This window comes from Chrysemys picta, chromosome 6, assembly GCF_011386835.1.
Source record: "Chrysemys picta bellii isolate R12L10 chromosome 6, ASM1138683v2, whole genome shotgun sequence".
Taxonomy (NCBI): Eukaryota; Metazoa; Chordata; order Testudines; family Emydidae; genus Chrysemys; species Chrysemys picta.
This window is the reverse complement of record NC_088796.1, coordinates 94,697,341-94,719,477: the sequence shown is the minus strand read 5'-3', so window position 1 is coordinate 94,719,477 and position 22,137 is coordinate 94,697,341. Positions and strand designations below refer to the sequence as shown.

Below are 22,137 nucleotides of genomic sequence, written 5' to 3'. Positions count from 1 at the left end.
TGTACTTGTATTCCCAGTTTCATTTGTAATTGGCTAAAACATAGGGAAAATGTTCAGTGATAATGCATTCTTTACATAGTGTTCAGTTGTATTGATATTTGCACGAACATCTATTAAATAAAATGACAGCATCTTAATTTAAATTTCAAGTTTATTTCTTTAAAATTCATTGTTTAATTCAACAGTTAGAAGTAATAATGCACACTATACAATTCTGCCTGGTCATCGCTATATTCAATCAGCAAACCAATGTCTGTTCAGCATTTGGGACTTTTAAACCTCATGTACCATACTATTTTGAAGTATGGTACCACAGTGAAATTGTTAATGGAAATGTATGCCTTGATAATGGCCTATCACATCTAAAATCAATACCTTGGCCTAGTCTCAGCATCATTAGTAGGGAAACAAACAGATTCCATTAAGATTATCACTGGAATACATACATCAGATGTTGCATATCTACCATGAAAAATACAACTTAGTTGTGATATGGAAGCAAAAGTAAAATATATTCTAACACTTAATACAGAGTCTTATAATACTTATTACGTTGTGCTTTCACACAGCCTTCATCAAGGGAGTGTTCCTCTCAACTGCACCTTCTATATAATGCTCTCTTTAGAGTCTCACATGATGAATTTAAGTGAAAAAACTTAGTAACTGTTAATTTTATTTCTTCAAGTTCTTCTATACCAGTGTGAACACTTCAGTTTCACTCCTCCCTGAACAGAAAACCCCTCCTCTTAGAGATACTGATTCCCTTTTTCATCTTCTAGGCAGCTCTTTCTTTAAAAGCCAAGTGTGCTGCATTTAGAAATTCCATACAGCCATAGCCATAGCTCCGTTTTCCTGCTGCAGGGGTAAATGGTACCTGTTTTTTCTGTTGGGGGGAAGAACCTTGCCTATAGCAAGTATCAGCCTCAGCTATTTAGGGACTGCTGTGCATAGTGCTAGATGAAAGAGTGGGGTTGGACTTATATTTCTGCCCAGATATGGAATATGAGAGGGAAGGCCAAACCCACACTACTCTGGAGACTTTTTTGGAAGCTGCCATGGAAGGAGTAGGTCATCAGGAGCTTGATGTGATGAGCATAGAAAGCATGCTTGAGAATTAGGAGAGGAAGGAGACATCCATATCCATGCTGTTCCAAATGCCAAGCCTATTTGACATCATTTCAGGGGAGAACTACAGTGGAGAAGGGGCGCTTGGGTGCTCATCATTAAAAGGAAAAGGGAGTAGCTGAGCCTATGTTGTCAGGAGATCCAAAGGGTCTCGACCATTTTCTGGATGGTGGTGCAAGAAACCTCCAGTATGAAACAGGAGAGACAGCAGTTGAAATCCTGGCTCCAATGAGGTCTGTGGAAGTTTTGTCAGTTGAAATCAATGGGGCAAGGATTTGGCCTGGAATATCTGAAGAGGGGAACTGGCTGGCTGAGGCCCCGGTATAATGATTCTTGCTAGCTGAGGCACTCTTCTGACAACCAAGTTGTCTCCTGGGAACTCCTCTATGCTGGGAGATTCAACACAATTAGTCAGAAGGACTTCCCGATGCTGGTCTGCATGAGGTCCCTGAACCCAAGTACTTCCTCCTGCCCCTAGACTTGGCCTCCAATTTCTTCACTATACGCTGTGTAGCCGTATCACCTGAATACACAGGGAATGCTGAGGAGAGCATCAGACCCACTAAGCCCAAGCCTTAGTAATCAACTAGAAGCTGAAGAAGCTGTTCCACCTGCTGGAGACAACTGAGAATTCTGTAATGGCCAGCTTCTTAAATGTGCAATGAGAATGTCATCAAAATCTCAAATATTCTGTCCCCATCTATTGACAAAGAATGCAGTCTAGCAGTATTTGTGTAGATGAATGCAGACAGAAGTATGTGTTATTACAACACTGGTAATTATAGCATAGTTTTGTTTAGTTGGGATCATAAGGTTGGCTGCTTTTTAAACTACAAGGAAGTGTTTCAATGGAAAACACCTTCCCCCCCGAAGGGTGAAATGTATTTTGGTTGCCATGGCACACACTTGGCACAGTTACCTCCACTGAGCACTGTGCTATCTCCAACTAAAACACCAACCTAATATATGTTAAAATAAATCTCTTATCCCACTGACAAAAAAGTATTTGTGCACCCCCTTGTGTTATAGAGAATTGCTCTACAACATTCATGTTTTTCTAATCTACAGTTATATACATTTAAGTTGTTCCCTTGTAGGAGGTGAAGAAATTACCACCTCTTGAACTACAGTGGAATTCATAAAGTCATATACAATGCAATTCACCATAAGATACTTTCTAGTACAGCTGGCAGAAAGAGGTTTAAAATAGTTTTTTGCTCTCTTCACTACCAAATCAAAACCTTGGATGGCTAGTAGTAAATCAAATTAAGAGTAAAAGAAAGACAGGTCTCCCCAAGGCAAAACACCCTATAAAACAGTCAGCATTCATAACTAAAAAAAAAAAAAAAGTCCAGTGCATATATATACTGCACACAAGTCTACAATAAGTGTTGTACCAAACTGTTTAGTTCATAACAATTTTCCACTGTTGTAGAAAAACTAGAAAAATAATCTCTGGTCGTGGTGGAATGTAACAGCAGTGTTTTTCCTTTTTAAAAATTACAGCACTTTTACTGGAATTTGATGAACAGGAAATGTGTGGTACATGGGAAGGCCTCCTCAAAATGAAAATAGTGCACCATTGCTATAAGTACTGTACTTCTGTAACTTTTCATGCCTCTCCACGGTATGGAAATTTAAATAATTCCATTGCAGATGAGGATTTTACTGATCCAATAGGATTGACAGGACCCAGTTCCAATGAAATCTCAGTCAGGCTTCCACATAATTTTTCCAGAGACTGCACAGTTTTGAATAAATGAAGAAGCTGGACACAAATAGGCTTGGTCATCACATTTTTACCATGTCTACTGTACTTATGAATATATTCCAGGGGTCAGCAACCTTTCAGAAGTTGTGTGCTGAGTCTTCATTTATTCACTCTAATTTAAAGTTTCGTGTGCCAGCAATACAATTTAACGTTTTTAGAAGGTCTCTTTCTATAAGTCTATAATTATATACAACAATAGTTTAGTTATGTAAGTAAATAAGGTTTTTAAAATGTTTAAGAAGCTTCATTTAAAATTCAATTAAAATGCAGAGCCCCCTGGACAGGTGGCCAGGACCCGGGCAGTGTGAGTGCCACTGAAAATCAGCTCGCGTGCTGCCTTCGGCACGCGTGCCATAGATTGCCTACTCCTGATATATTCTTTATTAATAGGCAAGTGTGATAAGATGTTTAATGATTCACGATGAAGGATAATACCATATTTAATTGACTCATATTTAGTATTTGGGAATGTCCAGGTTTAAATAGCATTAGTAGTAGGCATCCTTCAGTCTCGAGAGACCATGGGTATGCACCCCTGAGAGATAAAGAATTTTCTCAGTTGGTTTTATGGCAATTACGGCTGTGGCTGAAGAGACCCACTCGAGAGAGACAATCTCTGCCACATTTAAAAGTGATGTTTTGACCCTTTGTGCTCTGCCTTCTGCAAGCTCTTTTCTCCTTTGCTAAGCTGGACGGCTTCCTCTTATAACTCCGGAGACCTTTGTTAAACTCTTGTTTCCAAAGGCTGCAGTCTTAAGTGTGATTTTCCCAGTTGTCCACGTCCATGTCCATTTCTTTAAAGGTCTCGCTTGCACACATCCTTGAAATGCAATTTTGGGCATCCTTTGGGTCTTTTTCCAGATGCCAATTCACTGAAAAGAATGTCCTTTGGGATGCATCCATCATTTAATTCGGCACACATGCCCAAGCCAGCAGAAGCATCTCTGTTTGAGGAGAGTTTGCATGCTGGGTATGCTGGCCTGCTTGAGCACATCAGTGTTGATAACTCTGTCCCTCCAGAAGATTCCAAAGATTCAATGAAGGCAATGCATATGAAAGCGTTTGAGCCTCTTTTCCTGATGAGAGTAAGGTCCACGTCTTGCTCCCATACAAATGTATGCTGATAACACATGCACAATACACAGATCTTTGTGCGTTCTGTCAGTTTGTTCTTTTGCCATACTCTCTTGCTCAGTCTAGACATTGTTGTGGCAGCTTTTCCAATGCAGATGTTGAGTTCCATTTCAAGTGAAAGATTGACTGCGATAGTGGATCCCAGGTGTGTGAACGCGTTCACCACTTCAACTTCATAGTTGTTGATATTGCAGGAGAGTGCTTCCTCAACTCCTTGGCACATTATGTTCATCTTTTTTAGGCTTATGGTAAGCCCAAAGTTTTGGCAGGCTTTGGAAAAACTGTCCATAAGGTTTTGGAGATGAGTTTCTTTGTGGGTTATCACTGCTGTGTCATCAGCAAAGAGGAGGTGTTGGATAAGGGTCTCCCAAGTCTTGGTTTTAGATCTGAGTCATGCAAAATATAGGAATAGCAAGGAGAAGAAGATCACTGAGTTGGGGCAAGTACACAGCCTTGCTTAACTCTGCTATAAATTTGGAAAGCCTCAGAGACTGAGCCGTTGTATTGAATGGTGCCGTACATGTTTTCACGTAAGGATCGAATCATGCTTAAGGACTTTGGAGGGCATCCAATCTTTTCTAGAAATGCAAATAGTCAGCTTCTACTGACAAGGTCAAAAGTCTTTGTGAGATCAGTGAAGGCCACGTAAAGGGGCTTTTTTTGTTCTCTGCATTTCTCTTATAGTTGTCGCACTGAGAAGATCATGTCACCTTTTAGCTCTGAAACTGCACTGTGATTTGGGACAGACTCTGTCTGCAAGGGTCTGAAGTCTGTTCAGGACAACTCGGGCAAAGGTTTTTTCCATAATGCTAAGAAGGGAAATGCCATGATAGTTGTTACAGTCACTGCTGTCTCCCTTTTTTTTAATAGAGATTACTAATGTCGTCTCTCGTTTCTTGTGGTACTTCGCCTTCTTTCCAGCACAAGTAGAGCAAATCATGAAGATGTTGCAGTAGAATAGGTTTTCCGCATTTTATGACCTCTGAGGGTATTCAGTCTTTTCTGGGGGCCTTTCCACTGGGCAATCCATCTATGGCAAGGCTAAGCTCTTCGACAGTTGGTTCATCGTCAAGTTGGTTCCCAACAGGCAGGTTTTTGATGGCATTGATGGGATAAGATGATAACATAATCCTGATACCTAAAAGAGAATTCTCAGTAAAAGGTAACTTTTATGATTGCAATACATCAACAGCAAGTTACCCTGGGCCCAACTAACTGTTGCCCTGCACTTAGTGCACAGTGAGTGAAAAACAGTATCAATGGTTAGTATTTTGCACCCATTTTGCAGGGGTATAAATGATTGCCCCATGTGCAGGACAACAAAGAATCTGGCTCCCTCTACAAGAGAATTTTAAACTTATTATAGGCTTATTGCTACTTTTGAGATATATTTCTATGCTATTCTGCTGCTTTTTAGACATTATACCAATACTAAAATTTATATAAAAATTTAAGTGAAGATGACATAAGTAAATTCAAACATGTTATTACAACATAAAGATTGAGAATTTAAGGTCTGTTCCTGCTCTCGTTGAAGTCTATAGGAGTTTTGCCATTTATTTCAACATGAGCAGGATTGGATTTTTAAACACATAAAAGTCAGAAAAGAAAAATTATGGCTCCTTCCGTAACTGTAATTTGTTTCCACTGGTTATATTCCAAAACCTTTGCTTTTTTAAAAAAATTAGGATACTGACAACAATATAGATATCTACCATGCCATTGTAAAACCCAAGAATTTAAAACCCAAAGACGTTCTAAATTTCACTCACCCCAAATAACACAGACATATTATCAAGTACAAATAAATTAATATTTCATACCACCACCACAGCCTTGTAGTTGATTGTTATGATGTCATGTGATCAGCTACACATTCCACACTTCATGCTGGAGTTCTTGTATTGATATGCATCATTGCATATCTTGGATAACAAAATATGCAGTTTCAAAACACATCTTTTAATTTTGGAGTTTGATCTGTTAATGCAATCTGGGGTTCATCACTGTGAGTGTGCAGATTGAGAGACAGTAGATGCCAGGCTTGTGAGTGTAGGACTGAGAGGAGGATCTAAACCTGAAAGACTAACTCATAATAACAAAAATAAAATAATAAATAATAATAATAAACATGTTCTGAAGAAGAGGGTACTAACTACGCTAACTAGACTCCCGTCCTAGAAGTGGTGGTATGGTTGATTAAAGGTTTCTGGAGAAGGAAGCTCTAATAAAGTTATATCTAAGCATAGGATTTCATTAAAGAAATTTTTTTGTTTACTGCTGAAAGAAATTGATTTTAGTTTTATTTTGTCTGTGCCAGATCCTTAGCTGGTGTAGATGGGCATAGCTCCATTCCTGATTATTTTAACCAAACTAAACCCCTTTTAAGCCAACAGACATTCAGGTCTACATATTTTAAAGCAATATTTGCTGTATTATAATATATACTTCTGAAAATTTAGCTTCTTTTTATGCCTGCATGCATCCCATAATTTTGTTAGATTTGTAAATAAGCATTTTTTCATTTTTCTTACTCTGTTTTCCTTATTTTTAATTTAACAATAAGTAATCAGGAAGGGTACAAAAGCAGAAGGGTGGGAAAGAAGTCTAACATGACTGACTTTGAAAAACACTAAAAACATCTTAGAGGGAACCAGGAAGGTAGCCTTTAAACAAGGAAAAGAAATGTTAATTTAGTGATATGGAATTTAAATATTCTTTTATTAAGTTTGTCCAATAGGTCCATGCTGGAGGCCAATTCAACACATGCCTCCAAAACCAAAACCAGATGCAAGCCCTAATGATAAATACATAAACGATATTGAATAATTTGAGCTAAAACAAAGAAAAAATATTTACCCCATCCACAGTTCCGAATCTCGAGTAAGTAGATTGACATAAATTCTTTGAACCCAAAGGAACTTCATTTATATCATAATCTTTAGGTTCAGCCTCTCTGTTTTGGTGCCTTTAAAAAAAAGTTTATATTTGTGAGATGACAAATGTAATCATGATCTCTTGTTTTGAAATCAAAATTTCACTGGATATAGTGAAATTCTCCACATTTATGCATATCATGGGCTTCGCACTACTGTACCACCCATTCTTTTATGCTACTGTTATAATCACTAGTGCAGTTGCTGGTTGCAATAGTATCTTGTTGCACCTAGAGGTGAAGCGTGAGATTTACCACTGAAAATAATATATTTAATAGTAATACTAAATATAATTAAACAGAAAAAATTAAAGAAAAAATCTAACAGAAAGAAACTAGGAAAGCAATAGACATGTTGACTGAAATTTTACATCAACAAACCGATGGCATATCAGCTAACCTATCACTACCCCTTTTCCCCTTTGAAAAAAATGTTACAAGAATCCAAAATGAAATGAAAAAAGGATAATGTAATTTTAGGTCAAGGTATCTTTTGATAAAACAATTAACATTTAAATCAGAAAGTTTCTTTATTTAGTGAAATAAACACTATGCAAATTATACAAATAATCCTGCATTACATACTAATCTGTTTACACCAGGCAAGGAACTCAAGCTGCCTGCTGGTGAAAAGCATTCACTAGCTAAGGCAAAGCCAATGTCAGACAAGTATCCAACTCCCTCCTGCTCATGCCTTTGAAATAATTTATTAGCAAACAATTAAATCTGAGACTGAATTTCCTTATCTAGTCTAAATGGATTCTGTTTGCTCCCCTAAGACTGGTGAGTGTGATACATTAGAAGAGATTTTCAGTCACAAAGATAGACTGTTATGTGCCAAGCACTGTTGTCAAAAATCCATTTTTATTTACATAAGAGCACGTATAAAGGTTCAGCCAATACAGCACTCTATACAAAGAATTATTTCAGTTCTTCATGGTTACAAATAATGGAGAAAAATTTAATTTTTGTGTCAGGAACTAGCATTCAGAAGTATAAAACGTTCAATGGATACCTGTATTCAATAGATAATGTATTCAATAGATAATGTATTCATTACCTATTCCTAGAAAACTCTTCTAGATGGGGAAGGAATATAACTGCTAGTCTTCACCTTACTGTCATTTTAGCCACACAGAAAAGGATTATGCAGTGACACAACACTAACGAGACGCCTTTTGGATACATATAATCAATAGAACTGCTAAGGGATAACTGTAGAATACAAAAAGGCAACTTTGAACAGCAGCAGCAAAGTGCAAGAATGGATGAAAACCCTAAACATATCCCCCCCTCCCACCTTTCCTTCCCTGGTGAGAGAAATAGCTTACATTGGTGTGGGTGAAATCCTGATCCTATTGAAGTCAATGGGAGTTTTGCCATTGACTTAAACAAAGCCAGGAGTTCACTGTGTGCATGTGTGAGAGAATGTAGTTGATGTAAAGGAGCTTTAGTTCTCGATGTCATCTGTATATTGATGGCATTTTAAAATGTGTTCTTGCAGTTGCCCTCTCACTAGCTTGATATAGATGTTGAATAATGTGATGGAGAGAACTGAGGCCTGCGAGACTCGAAGGGCTTTAATGAGGAGGAACAGTTATCCCAAACCATCCTCTGAGTCCATCCATGCCTACACGGAGCAGCAATGCTCATTACAGGGATGTAATTTCTAAAGCGCATTAACATGCTGTGCACTAATTCTCTGTGTAGACACTTCTGGTGCACACTAAACATTCTCTCCCACACTTAAATATAGTGCTGTTTCAAACAGAACTATGTTTAAGTGCATTAGGAAACTTTTAGTGTGCAACAGCAGGGTCTACATGGACTAATTAGTGTGCAACATCTTAGTACGTTTTAGAAATCACACCCCTGTAGTGCACATTGCTGCTCCACGTAGACAAGCCCTATGTGTTTTTACAGGGCCTACCATGATGGGATCCTGAACCTGATTGGGGCCTGCAGGCACTGCTATAACATTAAAAACAATTATACAAATCATGGCAAGATATTTTGGGTGGGAAATTAATTTTGCTTACAGCTTTTAAAATAATCTCTCTATATGCAAAAGAGCTTTAAAGACAGTAGGAAAGTATTCCTGTCCAACAAATGTTTAATTGGAAAAAATGTCACTCCCTACATTCTTATGGGAGTACAGTACAGTATTCTATTTGAATGTTTCTCTCCCTTTTAATGGCTATGGACTCACGAGTTGTTTTCAAGCTTTGGTACTAAAGGATTCTTTTACTAGAATTAATTCTTTCTTTTCAAAGAGACAAGACAGATGGTCCACACATGCCTCTCACAAGCTGTTCAGAGGAAGTCCAAGCTGGAGGTCAAATTGTCATTTTAACTTTTTTTGTTTTTTGTATTAAAAAAAAAACCAACAATGTCAATGTTCAAGGGTCTGACTTTAACAAAACAAAGACAAAACAAACAACTTTCCCCTTTGTGATTAGCTATTGCATGGTGTTTACAGAATTGTGTGATGAAAGGGACCTTGCTTTCATACTTGTCTTTAAAGCATGTAGCACACTGATGGCTCTGTATAAATACATAAAAAATAATAACCAGCATATATATTCAAGCCTAAGAACAATGGGAAAAAGGGAGAGGCAGACCAAATTCTGAAATCCTTCCTTTTGTTATTTTAAGTCGGACCCTTGGTATTTTTTTTTTTAGTATTACCATCTTGATCCAACTTCCAATGGATTTAGTGGAAACAATCCCACACTCGTTCTTCAATATAAGTTTGATCTGGTCCTACAGTTGTCGTTTTTTAATTCAAGGATTTCTGAGCATTTCTTTCTCTATTTCTTTTTAAAGTCTAACATCTAAAATACTGGTTTTCAATCTGTAGTCCATGGACCCTGAGGGTCTGCAGACTATGCCTAAGGGATCTGCAAAAGTTTGTCATTACCCATAGAACAGTGGTTTTCAACCTGTGGTCCAGGGACTTGTGGGGGTCCGTAGACTATGTCTAAGATTTCCAAGGGACCTGCACCTTTGTTTGAAATTTTTTAAATTAAAAAAGGTTGAAAGCCACTGATCTAAAAGCATACCAAGAAAACAAAACAAAAAAGGCAAACTCCTTCTTTAGCATTTTATCTGGTACACAGGTTCGGGTTTATATAGAACAATGGTCACCAACTGGTCGATCGTGATCGACTGGTCGATCCTGGAGACTCTCCAGGTTGATCGCAGTCTCTGGTGGTGCAGCGGGGCTGCTGCTAAGGCAGGCTCCCTGCCTGCTCTGGTCCCATGCTGCTCCCGTGGCTGGGGGGAGGGGGGAAAAGGAGGAGGCCAGGGGTCTCTGTGTGCTGCTCCTGTCTGCAAGCACCACCCCCGCAACTCCCATTGGCTGGGAACGGGAAACGGTGGCCAATTGGAGCTGAGGGAGTGGTGCCTGCAGAGAGGGGCGGTACACGGAGCCATGTGCCCCCCCAGTGGCCATAGAGGGACGTTGGCCCCTTCCGGGAGCAGCCTGGAGCTGGGGCAGGCAGGGAGCCTGCCTTAGCCCCCCACTATGCCGCCAACTGAGAGCTGCCCGAGGTAAGTGCTGCCCAGCGGAAGCCTGCACCCCAACCCCTCTCCCAGAGCCAGCACCCCATACCTCCTCCTGCACCCCCAAACCCCTGCCCAGCCCTGAGCCCCCTCCCAGAGCCAGAACCTCATACCCCCTCCTGTACCCCAACACTCTGCCCCATCCCAGAACCCCCTCCTGCACCCAAACTCCCTCCCAGAGCTTGCATCCCTCATCCCCTTCTGCACCCCAAACCCCTGCCCCATGCTCAGCCCGGAGCCCCCTCCCACACTGCAAACCCCTCAGCCCCAGCCCAGAGTCCGCACCCCCTCCCAAACCCCAATCCTCTGCCCCAGCCCAGTGAAAGTGAGTAAGGGTGGGGGAGAGCAAGTGACGGGGGGGGGGGGAAATGGAGTGAGCGAGGTGGGGTCTCGGGAAGGGGCGGGGTAGATCCTGGGTTGCTCTTAAATTCAAAAAGTGATCTTGGGTATAAAAAGGTTGGAGACCACTGTTATACAACATGAGCTGAATTAACTGTTATTTCCATGATAATAATATGATAAAACATTAAGATTGGGACTTTTAAGGGTTAAATCATGCAGAATGACAAAGTTAAGGCTACACATGCAATCTGGAACTCTGATCCCAATTTCTATGCACCTTACAGAGTCCCCAAATGGCCCTGTCCTGTGAATTTGCGGGAACATATCTGACTAGATTTTTCCACTGCACAGGTAAATTACCCACCCATACATGTCCTTTTATATACACCTTTGTTTTTTAAAGAAGGAGTGCACTGCTAATTAACGAGGGCTACTCCTAAACCAAATGACACCCTCTAGTCCCCCAGCATTTTCAACTGAACAGCATCTTAAAACAAGAAAATGCTGCACAAATTTTGGATAACAGAAACAGAGTTTCCCTTCCACCCAGTTTTCGACTGGAATGCCCAGTCAAAAAGGGAACCTGGCAGCTCCAGTCAGCACCGCTTACCGGGCCCTTAAAAATCTGGTAGGCGTGGCTGGCTTCCTATTTGGCAGGCTTCCTACCTGGCTCCGCATGGCTCCCCGGAAGTGGTGACATGTCCCTTGGCTCCCAGGTGGAGAAAGGGCCACAGGGGTCTGTGCACTGCCCCCGCCCCACCCTGAGCACCAGCTCCACACCTCCCCTTCGTCAGGAACCGTGGCTGATGGGAATTGCAGGGGCAGCGCCTGAGGGCAGAGGCAGCAGGCAGAGTCGCCTGGCCGGGCCTCCACTTAGGAGCCAAGGGTCATGTCGCCGCTTGCAGGTAGCTACCCGAGGTGAGCGCCATCTGGAGCTCACACCCCGAAACCCTTCCTCCAACCCAACTCCCTGTCTCAGCCCTGAGCCCCCTCCCACACCCAAACTCCCTCCCAGAGCCCACACCACGTACCCACTCCCACGCCCTAAACCCCTGCCCCAGCCCACAGCCCCCTCCCGCACTCTGAACCCCTCAGCCCCAGCCTGGAGTCCCCTCCTGCAACCCAAACCCCTCATCTCCAGAGCCCGCACCTCCAGCCAATGCCCTCACCCCAACCCCCTGCCCCAGCCTGGTGAAAATGAGCAAGTGAGTCAGGGTGGGGGAGAGCAAGCGACAGAGGGATGGGGATAGAGTGAGCAGTGGCGGAGCCTCGGGGAAGGGGCAGGGAGGGGCAGAACCTCAGGGAAGGGGGGGGCAAGGGTGTTCAGTTTTGTGCAATTAGAAAGCTGGCAACCCTACCCATGGTCAAAAATGTTTGAGCTGGTTTTCCCTCAAAATAAATAAGTTATCTTTGAGCAGAGACCAAGTGTAGAACTGAATATTTCAGAAATAAAATGCAGCTGCAAACAGCGGGAATCAAATAGAAAACTTTATGCAATCTTAACTCTAGTGATCATTGTTATCCTGATACTGTACAATACTTCGTCCACCAACATTGTCACTCGTCAAAAGGATTAAACAGGGACTTTCAAATAAACATGCTGTCATAACTATAAAGGGAAGGGTAACAGCTGTCCTGTGTACAGTACTATAAAATCCCTCCTGGCCAGAGACTCCAAAATCCTTTTCCCTGTAAAGGGTTAAGAAGCTCAGGTAACCTGGCTGGCATCTGACCCAAAGGACCACTAAGGGGACAATATACTTTCAAATCTTGAGAGGGGGAAGGTTTTTTGTTTGTGTTCTTTGTTTGTGAGCGTGTTCGCTCTCGGGACTGAGAGGGACCAGACATCAATCCAGGTTCTCCACATCTTTCTAAACAAGTCTCTCCTATTTCAAACTTGTAAGTAAATAGCCAGGCAAGGCGTGTTAGTTTTCCTTTGTTTTCTCAACTTGTAAATGTACCTTTTACTAGAGTGTTTATCTTTGTTTGCTGTACTTTGAACCTGAGACTAGAGGGGAGTCCTCTGAGCTCTTTAAGTTTGATTACCCTGTAAGGTTAATTTCCATACTGATTTTACAGAGATGATTTTTACCTTTTTCTTTAATTAAAAGCCTTCTTTTTAAGAACCTGATTGATTTTTCCTTGTTTTAAGATCCAAGGGGGTTGGATCTGTATTCACCAGGAGTTGGTGGGAAGAAGGAGGGGGGATGGTTAATTTCTCCTTGTTTTAAGATCCAAGGGGTTTGGATCTGTATTCACCAGGAGTTGGTGGGAGGAAGGAGGGGGGATGGTTAATTTCTCCTTGTTTTAAGATCCAAGGGGTTTGGATCTGTATTCACCAGGGAATTGGTGAAGGTTTTTCAAGGCTTCCCAGGGAGGGAATGGTGGCAGCGGACCAGAGCTAAGCTGGTAGTTAAGCTTAGAAGTTTTCATGCAGGCCCCTACATTTGTACCCTAAAGTTCAAAGTGGGGATACAGCCTTGACACATGCCATTGTAGCTAAATCTCCTGATATTTAGTGTTTCTTTAAAGCCCTAGTCCCTGGAATCAAGTGATTATACAGGGGTCTCAGCTTTCATAGAAAAAAGTGTTCTAGTCCTCATGGTTGCAAAGAAATGCATGAAAGCATGAGCTGAGTGTACCCTACGGCTCAGAAACCAGAAGACAAAGAAAAGAACTCCAAATTTTTTATTTTTGAAAATTTTCAAGCTAATCTTATAATTTTCTAGGCTTGACTTGTGATTTTTAAACACATGGTGTTGGCAGTACTACTAGCTAACCACTGAGCTACCCAAGTTCACAGTACTGTGTCAATTGCCATAATATTTAAATACCTCTTACCCTTTGCCCACTCCAACCCGCACCCCAGTGTTCATGAATAAGGTTTCTGCAATTTTATTTCCTAGTCAGTCACTGTGTCTCAGCTCAGGTAGGCATAACAGAAGTCCTTCTAGCAACACCAAGAAATGTAAATCTGCATGTTTAAAAGTATGTAACTTGTAATAGGGTTACCATCCGTCCGGGTTTCCCCGGACATGTCCGGCTTTTTCAGTGTTAAATGGCCGTCCGGGGGGAGATTTCTAATCAAGAAGAAATGTCTGGGATTTCCCCCTTCCCCTCCTGCGGAGTGCGGCGCGGCTGATTGGACGCCTGGCCTGATTGAAAGCCGCTCGCAGCCACTAGGGCCTCTAGCAGCCAGAGTCCCTCCCCCTCCCCCTCCCCCGCTCCCTCCTCCCGCACAGAGCAGCCGGCAGTGTTTGATTCTACATGGAGCCTGCAGCTCTCCCTCTGCCTAGTGAGCGGGGGGAGCAGGGCAGGCGGCGGGGTGTGTGTGTGTAGAGGCTGCAGGGGCAGGGCAGGCAGGGGGCGCAGAGGCTGCAGGGGCGGGGGGGTGCAGAGGCTGCAGGGCGAGTGGGGAGCAGGGGGCACAGAGGCTGCAGGAGCGGGGGTGTGTGCAGAGGCTGCAGGGTGAGTGGGGAGCAGGGGGCACAGAGGCTGCAGGGGCGGGGGGGGTGCAGAGGCTGCAGGGTGAGGAGGAGCAGGGCAGGCAAGGGCATAGAGGCTGCAGGGCGAGTGGGGAGCAGGGAAGCACTTAGCAACCCCCAACCAAGATCAGAGCGGGAGGGAGGAGGGGGAATGTGGGGTGCTCAGAGGAGGGGGCAGAGAAGGGGTGGGGTTGAGGTGGGGTTGGGGACTTTGGAATGGGGGCAGAGAAGGGGTGGGGCGGGGAAGGGGCGGAGTTGGGGCAGGGCCGGGGGCGGGACCGGGGCCCCGTGGAGTGTCCTCTTTTTTAAATGTTTGAATATGGTAACCCTAACTTGTAATGGATACAAAATTTACTGTAAGTGAAAGTACTCTGAAAGACCAAGAGCTAGTAAAATAAAGATGAAAAGTTACAATAATAAAAATCAATTTATATTAAAAAAATTACCACTAAAGATTTGGTTCATACAGGCCTGATCCACCCCCTTACACTTGGTAACTTATTCCATAAGTGATGTCATTGATTTCAGTAGGCCTATTCACCGAGTAAGATTCTACTCAACATGTGTATGAGTGGCAGAAACTTAGAACCATTCAGGCTTTTATATAGTGCTGTAAAAATCCTCAAGAGCCTGCATAGTTTGAGAGGGTGGGGAGAAAGAGGTTAAGTTTGGATATTTTGGGATCTCTGTTACACAACTCTTCTATTGTAGCCAATAATGGAAAGAAGCATTATTCCTCTCCTGCATATTTATTTAATTTTGTTTGTTTGTTTTTGTTTGCAAAAGGGTAAGGAGGGCAAGGAAACTAAAGCTCCTCTCAGGGAACAGCAGGATAGGAAGGAAGGTATGATCTCCAAACCCTCAGAGCTTGGGGATCTTTGGGAAACTTTACTCCCAACAATCTGGATTCCAAATGTTCCACAAGGAAGCTTTCCCTCTGCAGTGATCTGCAGGCATGGCTCCTCATTCTTTGTGGCAAAGGAACCATGCTGCCATTGGCCACCTCCCACCACAGCAGTAATACATCACTCTGCAAACCCATGGACAAGACCCCGATGCTACCACACTATGAGCAGCATTAACTTCTGTGCTGATAATCATTCCACTATCATAAGGCTGAGAGAGGATAATACCATGATGTTTGGTGCTTTCTTCTTCTTCCCTGGCATACTCATGACTGCCAAGCTCTGACCTGTGGAGTGGGAGCAGAGGGATTCCAAAGTGACCAAAAATAGCAGGAGCATGTTGGAAAGATGCTGCTCCCGCTCTTCTACGTTCACCACAAGTATATTCTGATTGCCAGAGAGGGGCATTTGTCTTATATTCTGGGGATATTTTTGTGATAAAATAACAGATTTAACCTGATATTCAGAGATAGTGATCATCTATAAATCCCACTTAAGGAACACCATATTGACTGGATGGCCACACTATTACATCCCTCCCCTAATGCTTTACAAACAGAGCAAGGACAAATAAACATAACAGCTTTTAGGGGGACACAGGATAGAAATGGCAAATATATTGCTAAAACAATAAAAAGGGACAGTTGACATGTATGTAATCTTCACCCCCCTACAATTTTGACCTTTGAGATTCAAAGCAGAAGTTTGGTTGTGTGTGTGTTTTGTTTTAATGTTGACCTTTTCACACATCTCTACACTTTCTAATACCAATCAAACTACTGTGAGAAAAAACATTCTCACAATTATTTTTACTGGACTGAAAGCATGAAATCCTATAAATACTATGGTAAAATCTATACTTGCAAGATTTCCAGTCCTTTCGTGTGTGGGGATGATCACATTTTAGAAGGGCAAAATTCTGAAATCAATAGGAGATTTTTCAACTAAGGAAAACTTGGCTTCTTCTTGGCAACAAGGCTTCCTAGGTAACTCTAAAAGCATTTGAATGTTACAGTTAGAAAAGAGGCTTTTGAAGAATTCCACCTGGATTTCAACAATTTCCACCCCACCATCAACCTCAGCCTGGACCAGTCCACACAAGAGATCCACTTCCTGGACACTACAGTGCAAATAAGTGATGGTTACATAAACACCACCCTATACCAGAAACCTACTGACTGCTATACTTACCTACATGCCTCCGGCTTCCATGCAGGACACATCACACAATCCATTGCCTACAGCCAAGCTCTAAGATACAACCACATTTGCGCCATCCCTCAGACAGAGACAAACACCTACAAGATCTTTATCAAGCATTCTTAAAACTACAATACCCACCTGGGGAAGTGAGGAAACAGATTGACAGAACAAGACGGGTACCCAGAAGTCACCTACTACAGGACAGACCCAACAAGGAAAATAACAGAACACCACTGGCCATCACGTACAGCCCCCAGCTAAAACCTCTCCAGCACATCATCAACTATCTACAACCTATCCTGGAAAACGATCCCTCACTCTCACAGACCTTGGGAGTCAGGCCAGTCCTCGCTTACAGACAGCCCCGCAACCTGAAGCAAATACTCACCAGCAACTACACATACCACAGAAACACTAACCCAGGAACCAATCCCTATAACAAACCCCGTTGCCTACTCTATCCCCATATCTACTCTAACGACACCATCAGAGGACCCAACCACATCAGCCACACCATCAAGGGCTCATTCGCCTGCACATCTACTAATGTGATATATGCCATCGTGTGCCAGCAATGCCCCTCTGCCATTTACATTGACCAAACCGGACAGTCTCTACATAAAAGGATAAATGGACACAAATCAGACATCCAGAATGGTAACATACAAAAGTCAGTAGGAGAACACTTCAATTTCTCTGGACATTCAATAACAAAATTTAAAAAGTAGCCATCCTTCAAAGAGAAACTGCAGAGCTACAATTCATTTGCAAGCTTAACACCATTAATTTGGGCTTGAATAGGGACTGGGAGTGGCTGGCTCACTACAAAAGCAGTTTTCCCTCTCTTGGTATTGACACCTCCTCATCAATTATTGGGAGTGGACTACCTCCACCCTGACTGAATTGTCAACACTGGTTCTCTACTTGTAAGGTAACTCCCTTCTCTTCATGTGCCCGTATATTTATGCCTGTATCTAATTTTCACTCCATGCATCTGAAAAAGTGGGGTTTTTTACCCACAAAAGCTTATGCCCAAATAAATCTGTTAGTCTTTAAGGTGCCACCGGACTCCTTGATGTTAAACCAGATTTCTTTGCTAAATTCTAACTCAAGTACTTGTATTCTGCCTGTTTGGAATTACCATTGTTGTTGAAGTTGGATTAGTTGTTCTTTGTTTCACCCTTTTAAAAACTGTAGTGTAATGTTGCTGGTCAGAATGGCCTCTGGGGTTTGTCTACACAGCAGACAGACACCTACAGCTGACCTTTGTAAGCTGACTTGGGCTCAAGGGGCTCAGCCCTATAGGGCTGTTTCATTACTATGTAGATGTCTGGGCTCGGGCTGCAGTAATGAAACAGCCCCATAGCCTGAGCCCCTTGAGCCAGAGTCGGCTGACCCTGGCCAGCTGCAGGTTTTTCTTTGCTGTGTAGACATACCCTGGGTTTCATCTAGACAAGAATGATACCACTCCAGCAAGGGTCATTTATCTGCCACTGTCCACTCCAGTACACACTCTCTCCTATATGATGGCATCCTCTCCACTTCCCAATACTGTATTCATGAAGCAACTTTCTTCTTCTGTATGAAATACAAACACAATCAAGTCTTTAATTTAAAAAAAAAATAAAAAAGTCAAGATAAATATTACCTACTCATATAGACTCTTGCTATTAGAACATATACCTCCCAGCTGACAATACAAACTAATCAGGGCATATTGCTCCTCTTTTAATCATACTATGAAAGTTCATAACTCTCATGCCCAAATCCTACTACAGGGGTCAGCAACCTTTCAGAAGTGGTGTGCTGAGTCTTCATTTATTCACTCTAATTTAAAGTTTCGCGTGCCAGTAATACAATTTAACGTTTTTAGAAGGTCTCTTTCTATAAGTCTATAATACATAACTAAACTATTGTTGTATATAAAGTAAATAAGGTTTTTAAAATGTTTAAGAAGCTTCATTTAAAATTCAATTAAAATGCAGAGCCCCCTGGACGGGTGGCCAGGACCCGGGCAGTGTGAGTGCCACTGAAAATCAGCTCGTGTGCCGCCTTCGGCACACGTGCCATAGGTTGCCTACCCCCGTCCTACTATGATTTTAAAAAATTAAAAACCTTTTTTACATCTCAGCTTATTACATAAATCAAAACTAGAAGGTATTCTACATACTACCAGATTGAACATACTCCTGATTAGAAAGTAGCAACAGCTTAATACAGCGTGTACAATTACATCTTGGAGGGCATAGCTCTCTTCATCCTGCGTAATGTAACCTGATGCCCTTTATGATTGCTACCAAATAAATCAATATATAAACACCAGGTATTTATGAAATACCATAGCCTTATAGGAATACAGGAAAGGAAATGTAGGATATACAAGTAAGGCCACAGTAATGCATCATAAAATACTGAAAAGAGACACATAATAGGAATAATATTACATTACTCAGAGTGAAATACACACATTATTCTGTGAAACTGCATAATCCAAAATAACATCAAAGCAATTAAAGATATGTTGGATCATTCTGCTCTGATTTGAATTTCAGTTATAAAAAATAATTGGATTACATTAAGTAGTTAACTAATTTGTTACTTTAATTTGCTTAGGGTACTATTACAACAATTTATTTAAAATGAAAAACTGATCTAACTATTACAGTTTCCTTATTTTATACTAAATAAATAAAATTGGACCCATAGTAATAGAGCATAGTTTTAATGTATTTTAGATTATAAAAAAATCACTTTATTAAAGTTCAGTTTAATAATAGACATGCCAGGGGATAGAGAAAATGATGCATTATTTCTAAAAATAAAAGGATTTCTCATTATTTTCATTCTGAAAAACAAAACCCTTTTGCTTTATTTAACTTGAGAATCAGGATGGCTTTCTTATTAGCTAACCACTCACCAAAACAAATAGGTTTGTTATCATACTTCTGCACATCACATCCAAGGCTATTCCCATCTTTTTATGACCTAGTTATTTTATTTCATTTTTTGCATTACTTAAATAAGAATCTGACATTATACATACATACAATTATTAAGTGGTAAGAGGTCCCCTTCCCTGATGTTTTTGTTATACTCCTTGCCAGAGCAACAAGAGATTATGGACCAAATTTTCACATATGCAGACCCATGTAGAGAAAATACAAACAAAGTGCATCTGTGATTGCATGCAAAAATCAGGTAAACACATGCACAAACCATTTGATACCTAATTAGCTTTTGCATGTGCAATTCCTCTCTTTGTACACACATCTGAAAGTGTATTTTTACAAGCAAGTTTTTTTGTATGTGAATCAGAACTCTAACTTTAAAAATGTTGTATATTTGCCTCTCACTCTGAAATCATTAGCGACTATGAGCTAAATTCTTGACCCCACCTACTGCAGAACCTCAATTACAAACACCTCGGGAATAGAAGTTGTTCATAACTCAGAACAAAACATTATGGTTGTTCTTTCAAAAGTTTACAACTAAACATTGACTTAATACAGCTTTGAAACTTTACTATGCAGAAGAAAAATGCTGCTCCCCCCCCTTTGTTTTTAGTAATTTACATGTAACAGTACTGTACTGTATTTGCTTTTTTATTATTATTATTATTTGGTCTTTACTGCTGCCTGACTGTGAAGTGTATGATTGACTGGTCAGTTTGTAACTGTGTTGTTCTTAACTCTGAGGTTCTACTGTACCTATGCAGAGTTCACAAGGAAATCAATGGGAGTTATATCAGAGTATCTGAAGGCAGAATTTGGCCCATATTCTATAATTTCAATTAATGCTAAATAGGGTTCCTATCTCCTGGCAAATTTTAAAGATAGACAGTTATGGCCAATGGGAGCTGTGGAGCAGCGCCTCCTTGGCCACCCATGAGTCTAGGGGCTGCAGGGACCTGGGAGCCAATTCTGGGAGCCGCGTGGAACTAGGGCAGGCAGGGATTACCTGCCTTAGCCCCGGGCTTCTGCTGCACCGCCAGCCAGGGTCCCTTTTCGACCAGGCATTCCGGTCAAAAACCGGATGCCTGGCAACCCTAATAACCTCAGGAGACAGCGCTTTCACAGGTACGGGAACCAAGCTATGGAACTCACTACCAGATGAAATGGATTATTAACCTCACTACATTCAAGAACTAAACACAACCCTCACCCCCTTTCCTCCCAACACTTTCCTGCAATAATAATCTCATTCTCATGTATTTTAAAAAAACCTAAACCTGCCTCTTGATAGCAAAGGAGACAGATATGATTGGGATTTTTACCTTTGTGAGGAAATGAGATGCTTGATGGTGGAGGCTATATAAATATTTAGACAGACAGATAGAATAGATAGAAGTAGGGAGACTGAGGAGTGAATGGTAAATTCAGTAAACACTCCAGCAGGAGATGCTTTCAGTTTTGCTTTCATTTCTTTTTTTAAAATGAGAGCCTCAACCACCATTCAGTCAGATTGGACACAATCACTCATGAATTATGACATGTCCAGAGCAGTGGATTCAGTGTAGGAGAGAGGTTTGCTTGGCTGAAGACTCAAGAGGGATGACTGAGAAGTAGAATGGCAAAACTTTTCCTATGCACATCTCAGCACCACTCACTGAAAACATCCTTGGGATCCTCTTTTCCTTTCATGAGCCACAATAGGCATCCTTTTTTTTCCTCTTTGAAAATCTGGCCTCTGTACATGTATTGGATAGGGGGATTTTATATTGTTGCCCAATATGGCTTTCTGCTTCTGGTTTGTCTGCTTTCAAACATGAAGTGACCAAGAGTACAGCAGTTTTTGGTATCTGGTGATTTTACACACATGGATCTTTAGAAATTGTCCATACCTTTATTTATTATTTGGCTCATAAATCATAATGAAGTTGGCAGAACCACACTACTATGAAATGGGGGGGAGGGGGAAGAAACTCTCTAATTCTAAAGCTTTTCTTCCATTTAAAATTCCATCTTTAGTTATTCTTCTTACACACTGCTTCTGTTTAGGATTTCAACATATTAAATTTACAATAGTTTTACTATGAATTGGTTTACTTCAGATATGGAAAAAATGCTAGTAAATAGCACATTCTCTCCTTACAATACATTTCACATCTCAGACACATGCATGAATCTCTCACAAACATTTGCAGTGCTTAACTTTGGCTATGCTAAGTAAACTGCCAAACAAATATCAAGGCAGGGACATAATTTACTATCCCAGTGATTTTCAGAAAAGCTTTCAATAACAGTGCTGTGCTCAAATCCACACAGTACAGAAAATATATATATGGAAAAGGGTACAGGCGCAAATGCTCCTGAATTTACTCATGACACAATTATGACTACAAAAATTTATCAGATTTTAAACACGTATGAGCCCGTATGCATAGTGAAGATAATTAGGCATGAACAAAAAATAATCTGACACCATACACTAAAAATAATCGTAATACAAACATGGAGAGATAGAGAGGCAGGCAGACCAGGAATGAGTGTGGATAATATAATAAAACCATCTGCAAAATAGCTGGCAGCAGTTAAAAATGTCAATTGCATATATACTGGGGCTTGTAGTATAAATCAGTTGAGGGCTCTATGGTGTCTGGTAGGCAATGCCCAAGTTGTGGGTAGTAAGAAGCCACACCACTTGAGGGGGAACATACGGGAGAGTGCAAATTGC

At 41.4% G+C, this 22,137-nt stretch overlaps 1 protein-coding gene across 2 annotated transcripts in view; it reads right to left on the bottom strand.

The window, feature by feature from the left end:
• The window catches only part of CFAP95 (cilia and flagella associated protein 95), a 50,295-nt gene that overhangs the window by 26,542 nt on the left and 1,616 nt on the right, over positions 1-22,137 (bottom strand). For both annotated transcript variants that reach the window (XM_065549387.1, XM_005297776.4), the window contains exon 2: positions 6,890-6,998. In XM_065549387.1, the coding sequence (XP_065405459.1) occupies positions 6,890-6,998 (109 nt within the window). The remainder of the gene's footprint in view (positions 1-6,889; positions 6,999-22,137) is intronic.